The sequence below is a fragment of the Malurus melanocephalus genome, unplaced genomic scaffold (assembly GCF_030028575.1).
Source record: "Malurus melanocephalus ecotype Western Australia unplaced genomic scaffold, MMel_1.1 scaffold_502, whole genome shotgun sequence".
Classification (NCBI taxonomy): Eukaryota; Metazoa; Chordata; class Aves; order Passeriformes; family Maluridae; genus Malurus; species Malurus melanocephalus.
Window position 1 is genome coordinate 131,707 of NW_026623734.1, and position 26,936 is coordinate 158,642.

General features: G+C 50.7%; 3 protein-coding genes across 5 annotated transcripts in view; 1 reads left to right on the plus strand and 2 right to left on the minus strand.

Annotated features, from left to right (window-relative positions):
- The window catches only part of DAAM1 (dishevelled associated activator of morphogenesis 1), an 87,974-nt gene extending 78,948 nt beyond the window's left edge, over positions 1-9,026 (plus strand). For all 3 annotated transcript variants that reach the window (XM_057381248.1, XM_057381246.1, XM_057381247.1), the window contains exons 20-26: positions 992-1,080; positions 1,296-1,464; positions 2,180-2,287; positions 4,729-4,789; positions 5,395-5,526; positions 7,020-7,190; positions 7,760-9,026. In XM_057381248.1, coding sequence (XP_057237231.1) covers positions 992-1,080; positions 1,296-1,464; positions 2,180-2,287; positions 4,729-4,789; positions 5,395-5,526; positions 7,020-7,190; positions 7,760-7,969 — 940 coding nt within the window. In that variant the 3' untranslated portion in view covers positions 7,970-9,026. The remainder of the gene's footprint in view (positions 1-991; positions 1,081-1,295; positions 1,465-2,179; positions 2,288-4,728; positions 4,790-5,394; positions 5,527-7,019; positions 7,191-7,759) is intronic.
- Positions 9,027-18,805: 9,779 nt separating this feature from the next.
- On the minus strand, positions 18,806-21,466 carry GPR135 (G protein-coupled receptor 135). The gene has a single exon (XM_057381250.1). It carries the CDS (start codon positions 21,377-21,379, stop codon positions 20,105-20,107), a length of 1,275 nt encoding a protein of 424 aa, XP_057237233.1. The 5' UTR covers positions 21,380-21,466; the 3' UTR covers positions 18,806-20,104.
- Positions 21,467-23,490: 2,024 nt separating this feature from the next.
- L3HYPDH (trans-L-3-hydroxyproline dehydratase) lies at positions 23,491-26,539 on the minus strand. Its single transcript, XM_057381258.1, has 5 exons — positions 25,952-26,539; positions 25,532-25,701; positions 25,143-25,265; positions 24,163-24,300; positions 23,491-23,810 (listed from the first exon to the last, which is right to left on the minus strand). Exons 1-5 carry the CDS (start codon positions 26,487-26,489, stop codon positions 23,685-23,687), a joined length of 1,095 nt encoding a protein of 364 aa, XP_057237241.1. The 5' UTR covers positions 26,490-26,539; the 3' UTR covers positions 23,491-23,684.
- Between the last annotated feature and the right edge of the window lie 397 nt (positions 26,540-26,936).

The window sequence follows — 26,936 nt, forward strand, 5'->3', positions numbered from 1 at the left end:
TTCAAGCAAGTCACTTGTTGGCAAGGTCAGTGAGTTTTACAATTTGAGATTGCACCGGGAGATCAAAAATAGAAATGCTCCCGTCCTCCCTGAGCAACGCACCGCTGAACACTGGGGCGATGCACCGTGTGCTTGCTGAGTGTCAACGACAGGCAGGATGGAGCTGTGAAGTTCAGAGCTGAGCCCTCAGGGCTTAGTGATGCTCAGAATTAGCTTTTCTATCACAGGTCACCTTTCTTCTTCACAGACTCTCGCCCAAGTGTCGCTCCCTTGCCTTCATCCTTTGGAAAGCACAATGTGCTGATGCAAATGTTTTCCTTGATTTCCAGCAYGGCTTTTTAATTTGCCTTGTGGTCTGTAACCGAGTGTGATGTCTTTGTCACCTCTGATTAGTACAACAGCGTGGCTCATGGCCCTGTGTGTGAGCACCTCTCCCATGGGTCCTCAGTCCAAGTGACTCAAATCAGACTGCCATGTGCATACAAGTGAGATCCTGTTTAGCATGAACACAACTGACACGAGCAGAGCCATCCCTGACTTACCCAGGAAAGGGGCTTTCCGTTCCAGACCATAATTTTGATGATCAGAAGGTCTGGTTTCATTAGTTCTGGTCTTGGTGAGTCTTTCTCCAGCTGCAGCTCATCACAAAGCCATGAGGAGCCCAGACCTCATCAGCACCTTTGCTCAGGAGTGGTTGTGAAAGAACTGTTTGTTCATACCAAGAGGGTGTAAAAATCCACTTGTTGAACCTGCTGAGTTAAGGATAGGCTTAAGCATGTGCTTAAGAACCCACTGGGATCCACCCCAGGACAGCTGGAGCTTCAGTTGTCATTTTTTCCCATCCCACTACAGTTTCAGGGACAAAAGGGGTCATTATTTTTTAATCATTATGGCTCAAGCGTGCTTTGTAAGCACAGCTGTGAGCAGTGGAGCAACAGAGCTCTGCCTGGAGCAAGGAAAACTCAACCTGCACCTTGTTGTTGTTTTCCAGGATAAACCATTATCAGCAGAGGCTGCAGTCCCTCTACTTCAAGAAGAAGTTTGCAGAGAGAGTTGCAGAGGTCAAACCCAAGGTGGAAGGCAAGTGACCAGAGCTGCTAAGGGACTCTGTGCCAGCACAGGGATTGCTCACAGGAGGAGCATCCTCTGTGCCAGGATGAGCCTGGTCCACACGGAGGTGACAGTGACACAAGGGAAGGGAAGGAGCTGGTGGTCACTCTTTGGGGGCACTGAAGGGAGGAAAAGGGGACTGGTATGCTGTGTGGCAGGGAATAACTCCCCCTCTCTGCTTTCAGCCATCCGTGCTGGCTCCAAGGCYGTGCTGCAGAGCAGCAGCCTCCAGCAGCTCCTGGAGGTGGTGCTGGCTTTTGGGAACTACATGAACAAGGGCCAGAGGGGCAACGCCTTTGGCTTCAAGATCTCCAGCCTCAACAAGATCGCTGACACCAAGTCCAGCATTGACAAGTGAGCAGCCCCTCCCTTTTTACCATCCACAGCCCCAGGGGTGTSRGGGGATGGAGGGGTCACAGCATTTCCTCTGGACATGGGTAGGTGGGAGCAGTCCCCTCCTCCTGCTGCCCAGTTTGGCACATCCAGTGATGTGAATGGGCACCTTTTGAGCAGGACAGCATTTAAGGGAAGCCAGGCAGCAGATCAGCACAAGGATTGATGGGGGCTTTCCTTCCTGGGCTGGCTAAACTGCAGCMAAGGCTGATTAGGAGGATCATCTTYCAAATGCTTCTAAAGCCCCTTCGAAGAAGCCAAGAGCCAGAGAAAAGGTTTGCCATGGGAAACCATGGGAACCCCCTCTGCCACTGTCCCATGCTGCTGCAGCCATTGCCTGGTTTGCTCTGCCCTGCTGAGCTCTGTTCACAGTGACAGGAGCTGGGTCAGGTCTCAAACCTGCCTGGTGTCATCCATCAGTACAGACAGTRGAGGACAAGAGCAGTGATGCTCAGGTCATCTCCCCTGGGTTCCTCCTGTGAAGGACCATTCCTTGCAGGGACCAGGCTGTTCTGCACTGTGGCTGTGCATGAGACAGACCCATCCTACAGCCCCGGAGAGGGAGGGTGAATCCTCAAATAGTTCATTACCAACGCTGGGAATTAACCAGGTTTTTAACTGAACTATGAGCTCCCCAAGATGCTGCCACACTGACCTCCCTGCTCCTYTCTCCTAGGAACATCACCCTGCTGCACTATCTCATCACTGTTGTGGAGAAGAAATATCCCAAAGTCCTCCGCCTGCATGAGGAGCTGCGAGACATCCCGCAGGCAGCCAAAGTCAAGTAAGCAGGGATTGAGGTGGCACTCAGGGAGCACTGGGAGCACCTCTCTCCTCATCTCAGACTGCTTTTCCATGTCACCCCAKCCCAGCTCACCCTCCTGGCCAGATCCTGGCTGCTGGGCTGTGTCCCTTGCCRTGGCCACGCTGGCCCAGAGCAGCCCAGGACTCAGTAGCAAACATCACCTGGTGGCTTTAAATCATAGCCCTKGCAGCAAAGGCTCTAAACTTCAGAGCTGGAGGAAGGAGAGCTGCTTGGAGCAGCCGCTTCCTGTTGTTATCTCACCGCAGAGGCATTTAATTAATTTCTAATGGTGCGTTAAGTAATCTGGGAGGAAGCGGCTGCGGTGTGGCTGCAGATAAAGGGCAGCTGTTTATCCTCATGTGCCAGGGAGGCTCTGCCTGCAGCACAGGCAGGACCAGGCAGCTGTGCAAGGGGCTCACCTGCATCCAGATCCTGCCTGCCCCTCGTTTCACCACCAACATGCAGCTTCTGGGGTTTGCAACCAGCTTTTTAACCCTGCTTGGTGAGCTGTTAGGAACAGCCTGCCCCAGTTCAGCAAAGCTCTTAAACACAGGCTGAGCCTTTAAGTGCAGGAGGAATCTGCTGTTGCCTGCAAAGCCCTCAAGTATGTGCTGAAGTACCTCTGAAATCAATGAGGCTCTGTTTWGGTTTTAAATTCCAGCAGGAGCTTATGGGCTTTGATGCTTCAGGGATGTGAGCAGCAAAGAGCACACATTTCTGCAACCCCAGTGCATGTTTGTGTTAGCTGTGGACATGAAAAGGGGCTGAAACTGCACCTCTTTAGAGAGGGTGCACTTGGAACAGGTTACCCAGAGAAGTTGTGGATGCCCTYTCCCTGGCAGTGTTCCAGGCCAGGTTGGATGGAGCTTGGGGCACCCAGGGATAGTGGAAGGTGTCCCTGTCCTTGTCAGGGGGGTTGGAACTGGGTGATCTTTAGGATCCCTGCCAACCCAGACCATTCCATGACTCTGTGAAATACACACAGAGTTTACAGTGGCTCAAGGGCTTTTCCAAATTTCAGAGGTCTCTTGTTGCAGTGGTGGTTCCCAAGGAAGGTGTGTACTGGACAAAACAAGCATCCTCATGTATAAAATGTAAAATAATTATTAGCCATTGGGATTAAACATAGTGATGGGATAAATGTTGGTGTGTGAGGAAGAGTGTTCTTCCCCCAGAGGGTGGCTGGRCACTGGAAMAGGCTCCCCAGGGCARTGGTCACAGAACCAGCCTGRSAGAGATCAAGGARTGTTTRGACAACAGGCACAGGGTGTGATTCTTGGGGCTGTCCTGTGCAGGGCCAGGAGCTGGACTCAGAATCCTTCCAGATCAGGATATTCCATGGCTCTGTGGGTGTTTGGTGCTTGGTTTGCAGGCATCAGCTGAGGGCAGGGCTGGGCAGGACACACTCTCTGCAGGCAGAGACTCCACTTTCCCATGCTCCAGGATCTGCAGCTGCTGCACAGACACACGGATGGGAAAGAAAATTCCTGCACAGAGGGTTTCTTTACCCCTCTAAACTTTATCATTTCGCTCTAAACTGGACACCATATGTGGTAGTTGGGTTTGGTCCAATCTAGAGCAAAACCAAAAAGTCTCTAAAGCTCTGGAAAGCCCTGAATTCCCCCAGCCCTGCAGCTGTGAAGCAGAAATTGCCGCCTCTGTCAATCCCACCACTCGTAATGAACTGCTGGAGCACAGGGCTCCCAAAGCTGCATTTTCCCAGAGTAAACCTGCCAGGAATGCTTGCCCCGTGACCTGGTGTCAGCATTTCCAGGGACCCCAGGCCTCGCACAGACACCCCTGGAAAGGCATCAAGCCTGTGGTCACCGAGGCTTTGTGAGAAAGCTTCCCCTCAGACAGAGTGGTAGAAACCCGTAAGCACTTGAATTTGAAGCTCATCAGGGGCTTGAGCCTTGTGTAAACAAAGGCAGCGCCAGACTGGTGATTTATTTTTATTTCTCTATATTTGGGCTGTCTCCCTTTGTGAAAGCCTCGCTGCTCGGAAGGATGCTTTGCCTGGTGTTCACCCAACCGTGGTATCCTGAAAAATTGTCCTCTGGGACAGCAATCCCATCCACTGCTGGAGCTGGAGAGAAATCTGTGCCCAGCAAGGCCCTCTGCTGAGCCCTCCTTTCGTTTGGAGAGGACTGGAGGGTGCTGAGGCTGCTAAACCTGYGCAGTCCCCTTGATTAAAAATACAGAAAAATGCTTTGCTTTAAAACAAGCAGCTGCATCTCCTTTGAGATGGTCCCAGTTTAGGGGCTGTCAGCCTGATGTGCTGCTCAAGACACTGATCTGCAAAAAGGAGGCAATGTAGCAAGGTTGGGGTCTTTTCAGTGGGAAAACACGGTCAGGTTGGGCAGGGAACTGTAGAATTTGCTGGGCAAGGCTGAAAACTCACATCCTGCTATTTCCAACAGCATGACAGAGCTGGAGAAAGAAATAAACACTCTGAGAAGCGGCCTGAGAGCAGTGGAGACTGTAAGTATTAYTTAAATCAAGTATATTCCAGCCTGGCTCAGATCAGCATGTCATCCCTCCTTGGGGAGGCAGGCGAGGGAGCTCCCAGYGAAGCTGCTTTTATCTCACATCCTGGGGATCTGTTTGCCTTTCCTTCCTGCCCTGCACGTGTGTCTGTCCTCTCAGGGCTGTTTTGGCACTGAAGTTACCATGGTGTTCAGGCACATGCATGGTTTATGTCTGATAGATCAGGGGAGGCTGAGTAAGCAGTGATGATGCCCACAGAGGACCTGTGATGTGCACAGGGCTCTTCCCTGGCTGTAAAACTGCAGAGTGCTGGCGAGCACTGCTGCAGCACAGCTGGAGGGGTGATGAAATGGTGGAGATATCCCAAAGGACTCAGTGTCTTGCTAAATTACCCTGTTTCCGTGAGCTTTTCTGCAGGATTTGGCTTAAAGCTTACTTCAGGTGGTGTAAAATGGGGTAATCTGGGGTGTCATGAAGCAGCAGTGGTGGTGCTGGCAATACCCCAACTGCTGCAGCCACCCTCCCAATGGCACTACCAGGCTGATGGCCTTTGTGTCCCTCAGCAGATTTACCCAGATTTACCTTTTTTTACCCTGTAGGAGCTGGACTTCCAGAAGTCTCAGGTTCAGAGGGCAGGTGACAAGTTTGTGTCTGTCGTCAGCCAGTTCATCACGTTGGCCAGCTTCAGCTTCTCGGACGTTGAAGATCTCCTGATGGAAGCAAAAGAGCTGGTAAGGCCCCCAATGTCCTTGAGATCTGAGCAGCTTTCCAGCCTCACCTCCTTCTCCCTGGGTGTGCCCGTGTCCAGCTGGTTCTGTCCTTCTGCCCCATGCCTGGGCATTGTGATGGACTTTCCTGAGCCCTTTTGGACTGTTGATGGTGACCTGGCAAATACCTCTGGCACAAGTTAAGGATGTGGGAATGGTAATAAATGCTCTGCAAACCATATCATCTTCTGCTGACTTGGCTGAATCTGGGGAAAAAGCTCTGGTTGTGGTCCCCAGTGTCCATGGAACTCCACTCTGAAGCAATTTCCAGCTGTTCCCATGGTTTTTGGGTGGGATGGGCTGTGTGGAGCAGTCCAGCTCTTTGCCTTTTAAACACATGTCCACATTCAAACTGTGTTTCTGTTTTCTCTTATGCAAACAGAAACATSCCTGTTTTATAAACTTTATATCACATGGGGACAACATTTTCAGCCTTTCCTCCCACACCAGAATCTCTTGTAACGTGGGAGAGTATTTTAACATCTTGATTAAAATCTGCAAGATTAACCTCAATTAGATTGACTTATTTAGTGGCACCTCTCAGATTCCTCCCTGCATCTTGAAGTGTTAAGTCTCTTAAGTAAACAAAGAAATAAAAATGCATTAAATGTCTTTTGAAGAGCCTGGGGCACCCCTGCAAATAAAACTAAATCATACAGGCAGGCTTTAAAAACGTTCCTCTTGGTCTACCCTGTGAAATCAAAGCAACTAATAAATCTGTTGGTGCTTTGATTTTGTTTTTCTTTTCTTTTGAGCTTGCTTATCTCCAGAATGGGCCTTCACAACTTTAACAAACTTTCTGTGCACAAAGAGTCTCCTTCAGGCTGGAAGTGAGAACAAAGAGTGTCAGTCCCAAGGACAACTCAGGGGCTGCTTGGGGACCGGGACACGTTGGCAGATTGTGGGTGTCCTGTCCTGACCTCTGCTATGGCCTCATTCGACTCCCTCGCATTAATGGTGTGCAAACAGCACAAGAGGCCGGAAAACTCCCTATTTCCCTGCCCAGGGCTGTGCCTGAGCCTGGGCAGAAATCTCTTTTAGAAGTTTCACCAACACATTTGGTTTCAATAGCAGAGCATGTGGCAGTGATAAATAAKACCCCAAAAATACTTCAAAGAAAAACTTAAAAGTGCAAGTTTCCCTTCCCCTGCCGTGTTTACTATTAGTTTTATGTCTTTGGTCCCACAATATTTTRCTTCCTCGTTTTTACTGCTTCTTAGTTAATAAAGTGGAGCAGGGGCAGGGGAGGCTCAGCAGAGCCAGGAGTGAGATGGGGAGAGGGGGCTTGAGAGTGATCTTGCAGGGCAGCAGGTAACACAGCAGGTGATTTATTTCAGGTTTTAGTSAAGGCTTCACAAGGCACAGCCCTGCTGTCTGCCATGGCTGCAGGATGTTGAAGGTTTTGTCAGTGCAGTGRGTTTATCCAAGGCTGATGCAGCCCTGTCTTCTCTCCTCAGTTTTCCAAGGCRGTGAAGCACTTTGGAGAAGATACAGACAAAATGCAGCCTGATGAATTCTTCGGCATCTTTGACCAGTTCCTTCAAGCYGTGACCGAGGCCAAGCAGGAGAATGAGAACATGAGGAAGAGGAAGGAGGAGGAGGAGCGCCGGGCACGCATGGAGGCACAGGTGAGCAGGCACCGGTGAGTCCAGCACTCCCCCAGGACACCTGGGAGTGGCAACCATGGCATGATGTCCCCATGGTGGTCACAGTGGCACGGGCAGCACTGAAGACTGGGAAGGGAGCTTCTGTGTTCTTAAACCCACTGACTTTCACTTTTGATTAGTTAATTAGCTAATGACCTTGGGTTGGTGAGCTCTTGGAGCTGCAATGTGCAGCAGAACTGGTGCTCTCTCAGGGCTGCTGTGACCCATGAGCAGCAGGCCATGGGTTCTATCATAGAATCTCAGAGTCGTAGAATRGTTKGGATTGGAAGGAACCTAWTTTASTTCCCATCCCCCTGTCAYAAAAAACCTTCCACYAGACCAGGTTGCTCCAAGCCCCATCCAGCCCRGCCYTGGACACTTCCAGAGCTGGGGTRTATCAATAACTTCCATAACCACAGYTCTCATGTGCTAAACATGGGCTGGGAAGCCACTCTTGTTCCATGAGTTTGGGGATCACCGTGTTGGGCACCCCCATGAGCTTCTGTGTGAGACTGAGCTGTCTTCTTTCCCCCCGCCACCGTGACCTGCAGCTGAAGGAGCAGCGGGAGCGCGAGCGCAAGGCGAGGAAGGCGAAGGAGACCGGGGAGGAGAGCGGCGAGTTCGATGACCTGGTGTCCGCCCTGCGCTCGGGCGAAGTCTTYGACAAGGACCTGACCAAGCTGAAGCGCAACCGCAAGCGCATCACCAACCAGCTGGCGGAGAGCGGCCGCGAGAGGCCCGTCACCAAGCTCAACTTCTGAGAGACAAACTGACAGCAAAACCCAGCAAAAGACACGCGGGTCAGTCTTTCTCAAGTGGCTGTGGTTGGTTGTTTTTTTTTTGTTTCCATGACACTGCCTTGCGATTCGAAGCTGAACAGTGGCGCGCTCTTTGTCCCTGCGGGCGAGTGTGCGTGTGTGTATATACTGTGTATATAGTCGGGTCGGGGGTGTGGAGGGAGGTGCGTGGGCAGCTCGCCGTGGTGAGTGCCAGCACTGCCCCCTCCCCACTCCAAAAAGTAGTTCTCCCCATGCACAAGCACAATGCCACGTCCGTGGAGCAAGAGAGGACCCAACCCCGAGCCGCCGGCCGTCCCTGTGGCCCCGAAGCCAGCGGGAAGCTGCCTCCTGCTGCTCTCCTGCTCAGAACCCCCCGGGCCATTTGCAGGGGACACCTGGCACAAAAGCCGAGTGGTTTAAAGAAGAAAAGAAAAAGAAAGCAAAGTTGACTGAACTTTATTCCATTGTTTGTTTGTTTGTTTGTTTTCTCTCATTGTTGTGATTRTTCTGAGAAACTCACAGATCTGTGCGTTGGCGCTGGATCCCGAGCTCRGCGCCACGGGCGCTCATGGTGATGCTCTTTCCGTCATCCTTGGGAAACGCTCTTTTTCCTCCTGCTGCCACCTTGCTAAAGGATAAACTTGACCCCAAAGTGCTTCTTGCTGTAATGCCACACTGATGTATTTATACTTTTGCAATGTTTTCTGGCCCAAGACGGTGGGAAAGGTTCRGTTCTCGGAGGAGACGAAGAGCATAAACTTTCGCGTTGTAACTTTTGTTCTTGCTTTCTGTTCAATGGGACAAACTGTATCCTCTGTCGAGGTGGGTCAGGACCAAAGGTCTCTGAAATACAAAGGGGTTGGGGTAAAACCCARCAGCTTTCACCCACCTTCTTTTCCTTTTTCTTTCTCAGACACACAGAAGCAGCGATGCCAAGAAACACTTGTCTCTTAGCCAGGTCCTTTTTTTGACTGGTTTGATGTTCATTGTCATTGCGAATTTGTAAGCAGAACTACCTGTCAAATGTCAGTCCAAAAAAAAAAAATTTTGACTGGTTTGATGTTCATTGTCATTGCGAATTTGTAAGCAGAACTACCTGTCAAATGTCAGTCCAAAAAAAAAAAAGACAAAAAAAAGAAAAAAAAAACAATAATAAAAGTAATTCAGAGCTCTCAGGGAGTAATAATTTAAGGGTTTAGAAAATTAAGAATTGGAGAATAAAAAATAACCACCATTAACATATTAACATTTCTATTCTTAAATTATGCTGAATATATAGAGGACTGTTTCTTTTTACTCTTATTTATTTGTGGTGTGTTTTTTAAGAAAGCAAAACAAATCCTTTTTATACCACCAATACTTTTGTGATCTTTTTTTTTTGTTTGTTTGTTCGTTCTTTTTCCTGTGGAGAGATGAGTTTGTCCCTGTTGCACTAGATATTAACACTATTTGAAATAAGGTTGGTTGTTCTTTTTTTTTTTTTTGTCAGATAATCGGTATTACTGGTGGGGTATGGGATGTCAGTTAACTATATGTACTGTATAGCAAAAGTGCTGTTTAAACTAATTTGTATAAAAAAAAAAAGATTCTAAGCACCTGAAGGCCATGGGGTCTGCGTGCTGAGTGAAAGCTGTGAAATCTCTCTCGAAGCAGAGTTGTCAAGAGCTGTGGTTTTACCATTTTGTTCTTTTCTTCATTGCAATGTTTAACGCACTGTAGATTTAAAAAAAAAAGAAAAGAAAAAGGACAAAAAAAAGACTTTCTGAGTAGCATTTAAAGCAGTAATAAATAAAGCAGGTAAGCGCAAAAATAAAGTCCAGCACCTCGTACCCAAGCAGCTKCAAAACCTGCAGATTATGTTCAAAGGTGGAGTTAAGCACTTTGCTTTAAGAAGGAGGGGGAAATAAAGACAAAAGGTAATGATAATACTATTCCTTAACTAAAGTGCCTCTATTTATATTTTTTATTTATGGCTGAAAAAAATGGGGCTGATACAATTGAGGGAACGGACTATGGGGGGAATTGAAAATATGTAAAAATAAGAAGGAACAAAAAAAGGTTAAAAAAAAAAAAGTTTGGCTTCTGAAGGTTTAAGGAATGGTTGGTCACACGTGTTTAATTGGACAGGTGGTGGGGGTCAGAAAGGGTGATCTCCTCCCGGGGCCCCTGGGTGCCCACACCCACCCCGGCTCCTGCCTCTGCAACCCCAGTGCCACATCAGGACCTTTCCTGACAGATTTCCTCTTGCCCTTCCAAACCTCTTGGGTTGKTTTTTTTTTTTWAATTGTTTTACAACAGCCTGATTACCAGGCTGACTTTGCCATTTCTTTGTTTTCTTTCAAAAAAAAAAATAGAAAAAAGAAAAAAATATTATATCTCTATAAATAAATACAAAGGCTGTGTGCAGGTAATTCCATGTGCCATTGTCGAAAACTACTTTTAGATTGGTGCTGGTGTAAGTAGCCATTCTTTTCTCTTGGGTGTGTATTTTAAAGATGATTTTTTTTTTAATAATGCCAAAAACAAAACAAAAAAATCCATAATAATTTGTAAACGAAAGTTTATGTCTTGGACCTTATTAGCTTCGTAGTGGCTAAGGTAGTCTGTTAGGTGCAAGGATGTTAGTTGTTCTAGCTAGTGGGAAATGCTGTGTAATGTTATGAGACTGTACATTTTCTAAGATGGCAATATGCAATAAAGCAAAACGATTTCGGTGAGTGTACATGGCAGAGGTGTGAGTTATTTTTTAGGGGGAAAAACGGGTTATTTAGGAATTGAGGCAGGTGTTAAAAAAGAGGCTCTCGAGGGTTGTTCTTTTTTTGGGTGTGTTTGTAGGCATTTCTGGGGTTGACTGATGACCCCTTCACCCTCTCCCTGGGTGCTGGGTTTTATGAGGTCAGGGTTTTTCCATCCTCCAGGGTTGCAGCATCCTCACAGTCACCCACATGTGGGTTCTGAAAAGCCTCCCAGTTGGTGAGGTGTTCGTTTCTCCACGTTTTGTTGTTGCTGCTGTCTGTTACCATCGTGGTGGGAACTTTTCCAAAAGCCCACGGGGGTTTTTCCAGGATCCTGCATTGAGGCAGGATCCCAGTTTTGCATCCTGGGATTAGATCACATCTCTTTTTTCAGGAGTAATGCTGGCTGGGCTGGCCATTGTGCCTCTAGCAAGCCTATCTTGTGATATTTCCTTGGCAGTATCCCAAAATCCTCCTGGCCTATTCCTGCTCTCCTTTGCCTTTCCCAGACAACTTCCCATCCAGCTCGGTGTTATTTTTTTTTTCCAACACTCCTGGGTGTTTTTGCATCACCCAACACTCCCAGACCCCACTGCTTGTCCAGTGGGAACATCTGCATTGTGCTCTGAGCCATACACTTCCCCCYTTGGATTGGGGCTGGCAGGGAGCACAGCTCCCATCACCACCCCTGTGGGCTGGTGATGCCATGGGAAAGCAGCCCAGGGCCGGGTGGTGACAGCACCCAAGGAAAACRGGAATGGCTTCAGCTGCTCTTCCCATCGTAAATCCCCAGCATGGGGCTGATCCGGGTTTGTCCATAAATAGATGTGAACAAGCTGGCCAAACCCCACAACTTGAAGAGGACCTGAAGTTTTAATTTATGGCAGATTGCAGTTTCCTGGGCTGCACCATTGTGTGACACAGGATGGTCCCCAGGATGGGGACAGGGTGGCAGAGCAAGGTCAGGGTGGAGCTTTTTATTCAACCAAGATACTTGAGGGAAAAGAAAAACTAGTAACTTGCAAGATTCCTAGCCTTCAAACTCTTCCACGTGGCTGGATTAGCAGCATCTGTGACTTAAGAATTTAAATTTCAGATAAAATGTTTGTCCCCCCTGGAGGAAAGGGGACTGGGGTGGACACTCTGCTGGACTGGCTGGCTGGGTTTTCACCTGGAAAAAGGCTCCTGTGCCCCAAATCCTGGCTGTTCCCTCCAGGTACAGCCATGACCCAGCACTGGATGATCCAAACCTGCCCAAACCCGCTGGTGCCAGGGAAGCTCCAGGGCACGGTGCTCCCGGAGGAATTGTCCCATGGGGCCACCCGGGTTGGTGGCACCAAACCTGCTGAGCCAGCCCCGGCTGTGTTCCTCTCCAGCCCGGCAGCTTTCCCTGTTCTGGAGCAACTGGGAGTCCCAGAGGAGCCAGGAGTGCCAGGTGTCACCTCCCGAACTCAGCCTGTTATTCCTGGCACCGTGCCTGGCTTGGAAAAGATGAGTCAAGGTTTTGGGGCGCTGGCCTGGTGTGGGCACAGCACTGCAGRCACACCCGGATCCCATCCCACTGCCACTCTGTGCCACTGGCAGGAGCTGGCTGGACTCCTGGACTGTTTGTTTAGTCCCAAGAAAGGGGACAGTGGGCCCAATGGATCTGTCAGATTTTGATATCCCTGCTGTAGACCCTCGGAAAAGGGAAGCAAAGCAGGGACGTTGCCAGCTCTGCTCCTACCAGTGCTGCAGCTGGACCTGGCTCTGTCCCCACTTCCAGCACCCCACTGCCAGCTCAAGCAGATGATCTGGGGTAAAACTGCACTTTGCCATCATCACTATCTCACACAGCCCAATCAAATCTGCAGTCCCTGTGCAGGGCTGAGTGCCACAGGAACAGGCACAAGTCTGATGAGGAGCTGGAGGGGCTCAGCCTGGAGTAAAGGAGGCTCTGGGGGGACCTTGCTCTCTAAAACTCCCTGAAGGGAGGTTGTAACCAGGTGGATGTTGGTTTCTTCTCCAGATGACAACAGCAGGGCCAGATGAAAATTCCTCAAGTTGCACCAAAGGAAGTGTAAATTGGATATTAAGGAAAAATTCTTGACAGAAAGAGTGGTCAGGCACTGGCACAGGCTGCCCAAGGAGGTGGTGGAGTCACCATCCCTGGAGGTATCTAAAAGCCATGTGGATGGGGCATTTGGAGACACRGTTTAGTGGTGGGCTTGGCAGTGCTGGGGGAATGTTGGACTCAATGGTTTTAGAGATCTTTTCCAACCTAAACGGTTCTGCAATTCCAGACAATTCTGTGATTCTGTTTCTCAACCCCCACAAAAGCTGTCCTCTTGGTGAACACATTCTTTGAGCTTTGCTTCTGCGGGAGACAGGAGAGGCCAAGCTGACACAAAGGTGATGGATGCAGCAGGGAGGTGATGAGCCCCCATCTCCATCCCATCTCCTGCAGAAAATCCTGCAGGCATCTCTCCTATGAGCTCTCTCCCTGGCATTGCTCAGGGTTCTWCAATGGATGCATGTGAAAAGGAGAGTTCTCTGAACTAGAAATGCTCTGATCTGAAACCTCTGAGCATTTTGTATCATTTTTAGCCTTAAACCAGGCTTGATGACAGTGTTCAGGTAAGCCAGGGAGAAAATGCCACCCCACCAGAGCCTCAGCAAAGGCTGAGGAAAGTGCCATCTGCTGGTACTTTCCATCTTCAGCATTTTAGAGCTGTCAAGCATAAAACAGATTCCGCTTCTTGTTTTCCTCTGTGACCTCTGCTGTTGTCTGAGAAGTTCTCATGCTAAATTTTCTTTGTGTGTTTCCCCCAGCATATCTGAGGAAGGCTGATTTTAATTCTCTTCATTGTAATCCCAGTCAAACAGACAAAGGTCACAGTCTGTGGCATCTCTGTGACTTCAGGCTATGCCTGACTTTCAGCTTGATGCACTGTGTGCACACGTGCAGGCACCGAAAATGCACGTGTGTGYAAGATAAACGAACTCACAACAGTGTCTTGGGTCATCTCAACTTATTTCCATGGCTTTTGAAATTATCACAGAGTGTCCCATTCCTCTACCATAACCCCAGGGCCTGCCCCAGTGCCAGGGTCTGTGTTGGGAGCCTGTTCCTACCCAGCTTTCTCCCCTTTTTTCATGCACTTTATTGTCACACCTCAATGAAATTGAAATTAAGCTGGAGTTTCCCAGTTCTCAGGCCACCTCTGTGAAGGCAAATCATTGAAATTGCCATTTTTYCATTATTTTCTTTGCTGGCCCATACTTGCTCACGTGTTCTCAGTTCAGAGGTGGCTCTGCAGGAGGGGCAGGACACACACAAACACTGTATTTAGGAACAGCAAGCAGAGCTGCCCTAAATCAGGATTATCCTGGGCACCACCCCAGCCAGTCTGGAGGACTCAGCTTTGTTCCTGCTGCCTAAGCCAYCCCTTTGGCCTGCCAGGACCCTGCTGTCAGCTGGGCTGGGGCAGTGCCCCTGGCTTCACCTGGGCTTTGGGGTACCAGCAGCTTTTCCATCTGCCTGAATTTCTGCCTGTGTACCTTGACACAGCTCTGCATTGCCAAGCTCTGTGCAGATCATGCCCTGGGCTCAAGGAAAATAAGGAAGCCCCAGTTTTGTACTTTGCCCAGCTTCTAATCATTGCCTAAAACCCTTTTTACTATGAAATCTGTGAGAAGCACTCAGGCAAGACCTAGTTTCTATGGCAAATCTTTCCAATTTAATAGCAGGAGGCTATTACCATTTGAGTTACATTTTCTGTAAAGGCTCCACAATTCAAATGCTGCGTTCAGAACTTGACATGACCTCAGGGATGGTATATTACCAAATGTTCTGTAAAATGCACCAGACTGAGCACAGAAGCCACAGGCACATATCAGGCACAAGTGCTGCACCACATTAGATTCCACTGGAAAAAAATAAGTGACCTGGTTACTCAGAGCATGTTTTATCCCTGATGCTGAGATTAGTTCAGAGTATGTTGTTAAATCAGGTAAGCAAATTACATTTACGGGGTCGYGAGGGAATTGCTGGGAGGGCGAGATGAATTTAAGAGAAATTTATCTTGCTGGTTTTGTCAGCATCTACTCTGAGGTAGATGAGCCCAGGAGGGGGATGTTAATTTGTAGGACCCATCCAGAGGGGTTTTGAAGCACCAGAATCCTCCCAGCTGCTCCCTGGTGGAATGGGGTGGGCTGGGCTAGTCTGATGTTATCCATAATCTCCCACAGGAGCCAGCCCAGTGTCCATGTGCAGCCCCAACCTGGGGGTAATTTTAATGTGCTCTGAGTGTGCTCAACTCTGTGAATCCCTCTGGCCACACCTCTGAGCATGACCCACAGTATTTAAGCCTCTGCATTAGGATTGCTGGCAGAAACAGGTGGAGATATTCCATGGATGTTCCTACAGGTGCAGAAGGCTGATCAACACAATTTCCACTCCCAATCTCCAGGAACTGAGGAATATCATTTTCCTAAGTGATTTCCCCAAAGCCATCACTGCTGCAACTTTTCTGCTTCTCCTTGTGGTGGGAAGGAGAAGAGGTGTCCCCACATCTGAAGGAAAAGCAGACAATGTGTGGAGCATTGTGATTTGCAAACACCTTTAACTCTTAAAGGCACACAACAAAAGGCCCCTGAGGAAAGCCATAATCCTCTGGTCTGAGCAAAGCTTTAAAAAAAACTTTGTTCCCTTCATGAATTCCTTTAGATGTTCCCTTAGTTTATTAGCTTCTGAGCTGGCTATGCAAGAGACGAGATTAAAAATAGTTTATAAAGGCAAGAATATGGATGTACAAAGTTAAGGATCCTGAGTACTTGGAAATGGCTCCCCAATCAATTCTGTGGGCTTCTGGCAGTGCTTTCCTTTGTGAAACCAACTGAACCTGGAGCAGCTCCCTCCAGCAAGGCAAGAAATAACACAAATAACAAGCAGTTCCTCTCAGGGTGAATTTGCTTCCTCTGCTGAATCACAGCTGGRTCCTACTCATCTCTTGTGATCACCCCAGGGGCCTGTGGGCACAGGGCTGTGCTGTGCCACCAGTACAAACAGCCCCCCTTTATCAAATTTCCTTCAGCCACAGCCTCCCGGGTTTTGGCTGAGATCATCCATCACTCCCCAGACACATTAGTGCAGGCCCTGATGCTGTGCCCTGGGGTTTCTGCTACTTCCACTTTGATTTCCCCAGTGACTCATCCATTTCATGCCACTGAGAGGGATTTACAGGCTGTCTCTCTCCACGTCACTTTTCCTCCTGCATCTTGCAGTGGTGATTTCTTAGGAAAAAATACCTAGAAATGCAGAGCTGTCACCCAAGCCCTTTGGCTGTGGTGAGCATGGATGTTTTAGAACTCAAGCAATGCAGCATGGCATTGAAAACCTGTCACTCCTCTGCAAATGGGAACAGCAGGAGGGCTGGCCATGGTACAGGAGGAGGGCTGGCCTTGTCCTCCCACCTCCAGCCCCAGAAAAGCCACTGGGACTCACCCCACTGGTCGTGGCAAGCCCAAGGCTTGCAGCAGCAAAGCAGCACAGCACAGTTGGGCATGGGGTCCCCAAGCCTGGATCCTATTCTCCTGCAGGATTTGAGACCTTTCCCTTCTAGCACTCTGTTACCACTTTCTGGCTCAGTAATGCTCTGCAAGCAGATGTAGATGTGCACCCATTTATTATTAATAATCAGAGTCACCATGTGAAAACACAAAAGCACCCAGAGAGTGAAGGGGCAGCTGCTGAACTAAGCACCCTGCCAGCACCAGGACTGATCCCACCAGGGCTCCAGGTTTGCAGCTCTGGCCTGCGTGCACAAAATGCCATTTTTCTGATATGCTTTCCAAATTATTCATTTCAGCCTTTACAACAAACCTCCCACAGAACAGCCTGTGTTGAATCCAACAAAYCTTTCCAACGAGGTTTTGGTGAGGTTCTCTTAGGGCTTGCACGGCATCGGTCACACCCCGTACCCTGAGCGCTGTATTTGGTCAGTCCTGAAGGCAGAGTGGTTGATCTTATTACCAGAAAGGGTTTTTTCTTAGGATCACTGCGGGGACAGCTGTGCTGGCTGCTTAGGTCTCTGCTGGCATCTGCTGGATGCAGGAACCAACACCAGCGCTGAAAGAGAAGCGGCGTTGGGGGATTTTGTACTCCCGGGCTGTCCCCGTTCTGGTGACTGATGGCAGCTTTTACAACCCATCAGGCTGTCACTTATAAATACTGCTAATTGGGCTGCTAATTGTTCACAGTTTGTAAGTTATGCACAAAACATTTGCTTCGAATGGAGGCTTCATCCAGAGATTAKGAAGGGAGTGGAAAATAACTACTTGAATGAATCTGATGATTAAATCAGCAGGAAAACTACCTGCGTTCAGTTGGAGCAGTACATTCTGAAATGCTTGTCGTTCATCAAGACTTAATGTTTTCCTTCTAAGATATAATGCATTAATTCAATCAGTGGCATGTGTATCACTGCCAAATAGTAAGTTACTCTTAAACTGAGGGTAAGTGTGCTGGAAAGTCAACAAGAGACTAAAGAGCCCAAGGACTCATTTTTAATTTGCATTTGACTAAGGTTGTGCCTGGTATCTCTGAACTGGCCTTCAAATAATTTGAATTGTTCTTTCTCTTATGCTGAATATTCTGCACAAAATAATCTATGTGATTTTTGGGGTGCTAACATGTGCCCCAATAACCCTGTGCAAATAAGATTGCAGTTTGCCTTGTCCAGGCTCGTTCCAAGGGAGGTCTCTTCTCCCAGGTAACAAGTAACAGATGGAAACGCCTTAAATTACATCAGAAGAGGTTTAAATTGGATATWAGGGAAAAATTCTTCCCAGAAAATGTTGTCAAACACTGGAACAGGCTGCCCAGGAAGATGGTAGAGTCACAATCACCGGAGGCATTTAAAAGACATGTAGATGTGGCACTTTGGGACATGGGYTAGTGGTGGACTTGGCAGTGCTGGGGGAATGGTTGGACTCCATGACCTAAGAGGCCTTTTTCAGCTGAAATGATTTTATGATTATATGATTGTGTGATTCTGAGGCATACAGGCCAGGCACAGCTTTAAAACACAAGCTGTCTCTCTACCGGAGCTGCAGCAGGTCCATGTCAGAAAGGATCAGGTCAAGAATCTCCCCTTGCTATACAGCCCAAGTTAGCATTTCACAGAAATGTGCCAATTTGTGATGCCTCTGAGACCACAGCAGCTGCCTTCATTCAGATTCTCACATGCAAGRCTAATGTGCACCAGCCTGAGCTTGTTAATAATATGTTCAAATGTGTGTTACAGCAGCTTTGCTACCRCTTTCCTACAAAGCTGTGTTAGTTCCACTCCTCGTGCAGTCCTGACATCCCCAAATCCTGCCCTTTTAGAATTAACTGTCACAGAGGCAATTCCCTGGCTTGTGATAACTGCTTAGGACATCGAATCAGTGGAAAAGGAAACCAGCATGAAAAAAAAAGGAATCTGTGGTTGTTTAGTGCCTGGGTGGTGGGGACAGAAGGGACAGGGAAGGTGGGCAGAATCAAGTACCGAAGGGAGTAGGATCACCCTTTCCACGGGCTTTCAGCCACATTCTCTGCTTGGTCAATTATCTTTGTTATCCTTTCAGCTAACTCGGTGAGAGCTAAATCCAATCCCATCAYTCACAACCTCCCCTCTCCATTTACACTCAGCCACGCATCACTGTGGAAGGGCAAGGGGTGCCAGAAATTCCTGTCCTGCCCTTCCAACAATCCACCAGTGTTCACTCGCTGTCAAACAGCTCCTGTGAAAACCCGTGGGCTTTCTGCACAGCTTCTTTCTGAGACAGCGAGAAGACACTGCTCGACTTGCAAAATCCAGTAGCTGCAGGGCAAATTAGCAGTGCTGAGTAGTCAAGGGTCAAATCTTTTCCTTGTGGGGCTTCAGGAGCATCACAGAGGAAAGTTACAGTAATGCTTACGGCATGGAAACCAGCTGCATTAAAATTTCACAAACCATTAGATGTCTCTGCTATCATTCATCTGGCAATTTTTTATAGGAGTTCCCTTTCCCAAGGCTGGGCCTGAGAATGATGCCAGGCTGAGACACTTTCATTTCCTGCATAAAAGATGATTTATTTATTTCCTCACKTACAAAATAATGACATTGTGTTCTCTCACGTCACAAATAGCTGAAAAATCCAGTAAAACTGAAACGTTGTGTTTTTAAAGCCTGTACAAGGAAAAACACTGTCTCACACTTAACTCTGGCAAAGACAAACGAAGGCCAAATCCTAGTTTCCGATTCAAAATACTAATTTAAGGCTTTGGGCCCTTGAACAAAGAGATCACACTGATAAATTCATATGAATTTATGCTGTGCAATTGCACTTCCATGGTGTTATTTTCCTTTTTTTTTTTAACAGCAAACAGAGCTGGTTTTTAAATATTGTACTCCAAGGGATTGCTGCCATCAATACAACAATATTTGTTCTGTGCATATACACATTTTCMCATGCTGCAGAGCACACAGGGAGCACGTGGTATTGCTTTATCTCTCCTTTCAGACATTTCTCTCACACAGCTCTTCTAATTAYAGTAAAACCTTTGGAGATGTGAGACACTTCGGATGGGCTCAAAAAGAAAACACATCTTGTGCACACCACAGTTTACACCCACACCCTTTACCTCAGTCTGTCTGAGGAAATCATGTTTCTCATATTCATAGTATTTTGACAGTACCTACAAAAAAAGAGAAAAGGCTGCTRAAATTCTGACAAGTGAGGTATCACCTTCCTTTCCTCCCCTCCCCTCCCTCTATCGTACATCTTCCCTTTCACAATTACTTTTTTTGTTCTGCTTCAGAGTTTAAATTTTAAAAATAATAGAAATAGATCACTTTTTCAGCCTGGCCTACAGACTGTTACTTTATGACTATTGGCACTTCCACATACAATGGACAMAAGCAACATTTTCCTGCCATGATGAGGTTTTCACAGTGTGGTGTTTTCAGTGGCTTCCAGCTGCCAGTGCTCAGTTTTCACTTGATTTTTTGGCACTTAACAAACAGCTTACACAGTCAGTCAGTCGGTTTGGGCTGCATCAGTGTGTCAGCCTCTGAGGTTCACTGTGGTACTTTCTGCAGGACTGGTGCGAACACTGTCCCGTTCTTGCAGCCTGGCTCTTTTGTTGGCTGGGCTTGGTGGCTGTCACCCAGCACATCAGACCTGCCAAAAAGGAAGGGGGACACCCTTTCCTTGTGGATCTCTTGCTGCTMACAGACTGCACCAAACCAGAGCTCGCACAGTGGAGAAGAAACACAGTCCCATCTCTCCAGTTTCCTGGTAGTCTGGCTGCAAAGCGCTCCAAGCACCAGGACTTTTTTCAAGGAGACAAATGCCTCCATCCCAGCCCTCCATCCCTTCACAGGCTGGTGTCGATGGCACCTCCTTTGGCCTTCAAGGTGGCCTCAGAGATAGTGTCCGGCTGCCCATCCCGACAGAAGAGCACAGCGGGAGTCTTGCAGGCCCACATGGCCACCTCTCCCCCGCTGGCCGGGCTGGAGGAGGACAGGGCGCTGCCCGGGGGCCCGCTCTGCCGGTTGATGTAGCGCTCCCGGACCCGCTCCCGGCTCCGGGGCTCGAGCTGGCGGCCCGGCACCGACAGGTARGCGACCATGTTGTTCCTAGTCCTGTAGCCGCCCTCCCGGCTGCCCCGCAGCAGCACCGAGATGTTGGGGTTGCGGGCGGCGTAGATGAGGGGGTTGATGGCGCCGTTGGCCCAGGCCATCCCGCTGGCCACCGCGTCCATGGTGGGCGAGAAGGGCARGCTGCCGGCGGCGGCGGCTAACCCCAGGATGCAGTAGGGCCCCCAGCAGCAGATGATGGACACGATCATGATGAGGACGGTGGTGGCCGTGCGCATCTCGCCGTAAGCCCGCAGCAGGTGCCCGTAGGTGGTGAGCGGCCTGACGCGGCTCTCGGCCAGCCGCACCGCCCGGCAGATGTTGAAGTGGCAGAAGCACATGACGGCGAAGGGCAGCAGGTAGCAGAGCACGATSAGGGCGGCGCCGTAGGGCGGCCCGAGCCGCGAGGAGCCCCAGGGCAGCACGTAGACGCAGCGGTAAGCGCCGGGCCGGGCTTCGCGGCGCCCCTCGCCCGCCAGCCCGTACCAGGGCCCGGCCAGCGCCAGCGCGGCGAGCCAGACCGCGGCCAGCAGCTGCGCGGCGCGGCGCCGGCCCATCTTGTGCCGGGGCTGGCGGACGATGGCACAGTAGCGGTCGAAGGAGAGCAGGGCCATGGTGAGCGTGGCGGCGATGCCCAGCCCGGCGTGCAGGGCGGCGCTGGCCAGGCACAGGCGCTGCCCGAAGAGCCAAGCGCCGGGCGGGCGGCTGAGCAGGCTGAGGAAGGCCAGCGGCAGGCAGAGCAGAGCGCCCAGCAGCTCCGACAGCGACAGCGACAGCACGAAGGCGTTGGTGACCGTGCGGAGCTGCCGGTGCCGGGCGATCACCAGCACCACCGCCCCGTTGCCCAGCGCCGACAGGGCGAAGATGAGCAGCAGCGCGGCCGCTTGCGAGGCCAGCGCCGCCGCCGACCACCCCGACCCCGCCGCCGCCGCCGCCGTTCCGCCGCTCTCGTTGCCGCCGCCGCGGGAGAGGTTTCCCGGCACGGCCGCCGCCGGCTCCATGCGCAGCCTCATGTCCCGGCCCCGCCGCGGCTGCAGAGGCCCCGCCGCTCCCTCCCGGCCCCGCCGCTCCGGCCGCTGACGTCGCTCGGCCGCCGTTGCCCGGGGAACCGGCCCGGCTGGACCYGGGGGCGGCGGAGCGGAGCCCCCAGAGCCGAGCAGCGGGGCCGGGGGATTGCACCCCACACCGGCATCATCCCCACCCCAGAGTCGGCGATGGGTCCCCGCAGACGCGCTCCCCTCGCAGCCCCTGCCAGCTTCTCTCCCCGCACAACCCCGCACGAAGGATCAGCTACCCCAGACACTCTGGTGGAGGCTGGGACCACCCACCCGGCTCCCCAGATTTGGGCTAGAGGGATCACCAGCTATAGGGTTGAGGGATCAGGCCAGGGATCCCAACAGGGGCAGCAGAACCCTTTCCACCCACTCTCATCCATGTTGTAGCTGCCTGCCCCTGCCTGGAAAGTTTCTTTGGGACAAATGTAGGGAATAACTAATGAAGGATGCACCCCAATTAATGGCTGAAGAACCTCCAAACATCCTGTGCTAGGCTTCATGATTTACTGTCCCAGCTCTTCCCCAGGAGCCAGGCTGGAGGGCTGATCAGGAGATACCAGAGGCTGAAAGCACATGGAGGAGTTTGCTCCTGCACAGAGGATGTGTGTCACTTCTTGTTCCTGTAGACTAGAGGCTGTGTAGGACTTACAAGGGGGTTACAGGAAAGCTGGGAGCAAGAGCCCCAGATACCATCCTAAAAACGSTCTATTGGCAGCACAGCTGTTGTACAAATCGGGATTTTTTCCTCCTATTCCAAAGTTATTTTCACACTGACAGAAGAAATTCCTCCCAGGCTTTTCTGTGGAAGTCTTAGATAAGGTCACCAGTATGACTTTCTCCCTTCTGCTGCATGAGCTACTGGGAGATGATCATTCTCATTTTCATGTCTCATTTTAACAAGTGCAGCCAGTTAYTCCCATGAGTGTCTTCAATAAATAAGCACTGTTCAGACAGAGTGGAAGTGACAGGCCACAAGAAGCTCTGCTCCTGCCACTGAAAACACTTGGTTTTTCCCTGGAGGCACTCTGGCAAAGCAAGCACTGACTTAGCTGCACAAGCTGCCCCTGGACTCAGACAAAATCAGTAAATAATTAGCAGTCAAAGGTCATAATGGCTCAGATGTTCAAACACAGCTGCTCCTGTTGAAAGTTAACCACGGGGTGTGTGCAGCCAGTGGTCCAAGATAAACGAGGAAGGCTTAAGGAAGCAGCACAGCAYGGACACTCAGCAGGGACAGTAGGAAAGTTCTGATTAAATACCTGCATCCAGCCCTGGGCTGCAGGAGGGCCCTGGTGGGGTGAAATGAGTGAGGAAGAGATTGTCTGGACTGTAAGAGCTGCGAAGCTGAGGAATGAGACAGAGCAGCACAGCTGGCTGAGCAGGAGACAAGGCAGAGCTGGCAATTCATTCCAACAGTTGTGACACACTCAGCAGAATCCTGGAAATGAGCTCCAGGAGTGAAAACAAGGAAAAYGGCAGTGTTTTCAGCCGGCATTTAATAGGAATCTGGCTTTGAAATTCATAATTTGCAGACATAGAGAAGGCACATAAATTTGAAGGCAGCTCTCCAAGATCAGCTCCATTTTCAGTGGATTATTGGGAAGAAAAAAGAGAAATATTATGGCTTCTCAGAGCAGCCTGTATATGTTAATCACAACAGGGCAACAAGCATRTTATCTTGAAATGTGACAAATGCTGTTACACCACCCAAAGCTGTTCCTGTTGCAACAAACTGTGTGGAGAAGCAGAACAGAAATTCATGAGCAGAAAAGTGCAGCACCACTGATGCCTTATCAGGCTTACCTAGAACAGAGGCTACACAAAATTAAGACTAAAAAGCACTTCTATTAATGGAAGGGCCTTCAGGTACATTCAGGGCAGTCCCAGSCCATYCAGGGGCTATACCCAAAATGGACAATGGCTCAGGGGTTTTYTACACTTTATCAGTTTTGTCCATTTGCACATCAGGGGTTAATCCTCCAATTACAGCTTCAGGTAATGAAKTCATTTACTTCAAGTCTGTTCCTCCCAATTCACTGTTGTTTCCATCTCTTGGGGCRTGGCACARGGAGGTGTCCTTGAGTTTTGGGCCTGGAGAGGAATAGTTTTGTCTAAAAATGGGAGAACAGTTAGCTTAGAACTGTCTATGGAGTCTGGAGTTATCCACTAAAGAATTACAGGGTTACAGATACATGAAAAATAGAGAAGCTGGAATCCTAAGGCACCACCATCGGCGAGACTTTGCCACCACCTGTGGCTCGGGTCACTTGAAGAGGAAGCCRTGTTTCAGCGGGTCCTCCTCTTCGACAGTGAAGGTGGCTGTCCCAGTGTAAAAGGCCTCTCCCGAGACTTCCACGATGACAGCATTGTAGTTCCCAAACTTGGTTTCCTGCAGAGGGATTAGGATCGGGACAGAGGCAACAGCAGGTTCCCCACATTCCCAAGCCTATGGAATTCCAGTACTACTTGGCACTTTTGCAGACACCCCTCCCTGAGCACTCTGCCCTGCCCAGGTGCATCCCAAAGTGTGCAGCAGCCACAAAACACAAGGTCTTGCAAGATCTCTTATTTGTTTCTCTAATTAAAATCCTTGAAGTATGATGTTTGTGGGAGAGCAAGACCCTGCAGGCACCTCCCTCCTTCCATGCACCCTTCCCCAGGTACAGAAAMGCTTTTCTCCTTCCCCACTGAGTACATTTCCAGCAGTGAGACAAAGGGAAACTCCAGCAGGAGTCACTTGCCTTCACTGCCTTCCCAGTGAACAGGGAGCCTGTGGTGCTGCTCCGGAAGGTTCTGGTCTGGTCCAGCTGGATGAGTCCCTTATGGTACTGCAAGGCAATGCGAGCTGTCACCCCCGARCCTGTTGGACTTCGGTCAACCTACAGCAGGAGAGATGAAGCAGCTCGAGTATTTTGGGATTTAATACAAAATGAGATTGCTCCCCTCAGCTCTCTGCCACCTTTATTAATATACTTGRGAGAAACCCCTCAAATCCAGAGGCAGAGAATCCAGACACATCACAAATGAGAAGGAAAAAAGAAGCAGATTTGGGGTGCTTCTGGACTGTGATTGGTTTTGACACAATTAGGGATGGATGATCTCAGAAACACTGAGGTGATTTAGGAGCACTTGAAATCTTCCCAGCRTCATAGCAAAAGGACTGAGAGGGGCTGAGGCCACCTGCCCCATTSTCACACCTCAAGGCAAGATTGGTTCTCCTTACACTGAGGGAGCTGCTGGSCAGCCTGGTTTTTAAAATCTCCAAAAACACAGTGTTGGCCAGATTCTGAGGTGACCTGTCCCAGTGCTCCACATTCCTCAATGCTGGACAGTCCAACACTTCCCCTGCCATTTATGGGTTACTTTATGATGGCAAAAAAGAACAGAATTTTAACACCCCATTTCTCTCTTGCTCTGTTCATCCCTGACAGATGTTCCCTAGATTAGGACTTTAGGGATATGTACTATGTTGGGATCCTGTCTCAGCCCCTGAACTCCTGGAAATCTCCTATCAACAGGTGYGTAGAAGTATTTCTGCTATTTAGAACCAAAACCACAATGCGTGCATCGACACTCAGCTCTCCAGAGACATGACAGCAGCACAAGCAATCACTGCCCAAACCAGGTAACAGAACAGTCTCTGTTCTCTGCAGCACATGAAGGAAGGGCCAAAGGGACAAGGGTGGTGCCTCATGTGCCTGAGAAGAGCCCGTTTCTGTACCTGCTCATCTGCAAACACACAGATGTTGGTGGTGGGCTCCTCGCTAAAGGCATCTTTCCCATCTGTCAGTATGGTGCCATAAAGGAAAGCCAGGTCTTCACTCTCAGGGTGATGCAGCTTGACCTGTGTAGAGCACAGGGAGGGTCACAAATGCACACAGCAGCAACAGTGCAGCTTATGTGAGAACAGAGGCAGGGGACAGGGCCACATTGCTGCATTTCCACCTCTACTTTTCAGGTAACAGAGCAGCAGRAAGGTTCCTTCTCATCCTTGTAAGGACTCTAAAATTCAGCATGGGGCTGGAAGGATGTGATTSCCCTGCCATCCTGAGCATCTCAGCCTGGTGCAGTCACCCCAGCATGCTGGGGTACCACAGTGCTCCTCCATACCTGTTTCTTCACCGCTTCTGTCACTGCACTCGCTGCACTGACSAGGTCTCTGGTCTTTGAAGAGCACACATCGAGGCCCAGCTGCTCTGCACTGAGGAAGGCGTAGAAAGTGCCACCGTAGCTGATGTCAACCACCACCTTTCCATGGCCAGGGACRTCAATGGCCAAGTCTGAGCAGAGAAAGGGAGGGAGGTGAGGCTGTGCTGAGCCACGGGCTTGCATAGAGTGAAGAATCCCAGCTGCATGCAAGGGCAGCGGACAGGGATGATAATTTGAGCGCTCCTATGTCAGAAAGCAGTGTGTGACACCTTATGCCATCCCTGACTACCTCTGAAGTAGAGTGAAATTGGAATTAGAGAGCTATTTTCCAGATGCCCCCCAGCCAGGCCACCAACCCCCTAAAAACCCAGTGTTTCGCACCGGTGGTGGCAGCGAAGGCGGGCACGCTGTGGAAGCGCACGGGGTTGCCGCTGCGGTGGCCGTCCCAGGGCACGAAGGCGGTGACGGGCCCGCAGGGGCACTGCAGGCGGACGGCKGTCTCGGGCCGGGTGGGCGCCGGCACCAGCCCGTAATCGAGGGCGAAGCGGCCGAGGGCGATCACGGCGTGGCCGCACATGGCGCTGTAGCCGGCGCAGTGCAGGAACAGCACCGCCAAGTGCGCTCCCTCCTTGGCCGCCCCKCCGCGCACCACCAGCGCCCCGTACATGCCGGCGTGCCCGCGCGGTTCGTGCATCAGCGCCCGCCGCACGTGGTCCTGCGCGGCCGCCACCTCCCGCCGCAGCGACAGCAGCGACAGCCCCGCCGCCGCCGCCCGCTCCGCCGCCTCCAGCCGCGGGATGATGCGCAGCGGCTCGCCRCCCGTGTGCATCTCCACGGTGTGCAGCACCGCGCCTGAGGGCGAGTGCGGCGGCAGCGACCGTCCCGTTCCGCCGCTGTCACCGCGCCCCTCGGTCGCCATCGCGCCCGCACCGCCGGGAGGGGACCGCGGGGCCACAGACCACGCCCCCGGGAGACCACGCCCACAGCAGCGCCCCTCACACAATGAGGCCACGCCTACATGGGCGGCTCCCCGATGCGAGGCCACGCCCCCCTGCACCGCCCTCTCGAAACCACGCCCTGTGACCACGCCCACAGCAGCACCCCTCACAACGAGGCCACGCCCACACGGGGCGTCTCCCTCGATACGAGGCCACGCCCCCCTGCACCGCCCTTTCGAAGCCACGCCTTGTGACCACGCCCCCAGCAGCGCCCCTCAGGCAAGGAGGCCACGCCCATATGGGCGTCTCCCCATATGAGGCCACGCCCCCTCGCGCGGCCCGGTCGAAGCCACGCCTTGTGACCACGCCCATAGCACAGGCCACGCCCCTCCCAGGGCCGCGCCCCCACCGGCCCCGCCCCTCGCCCC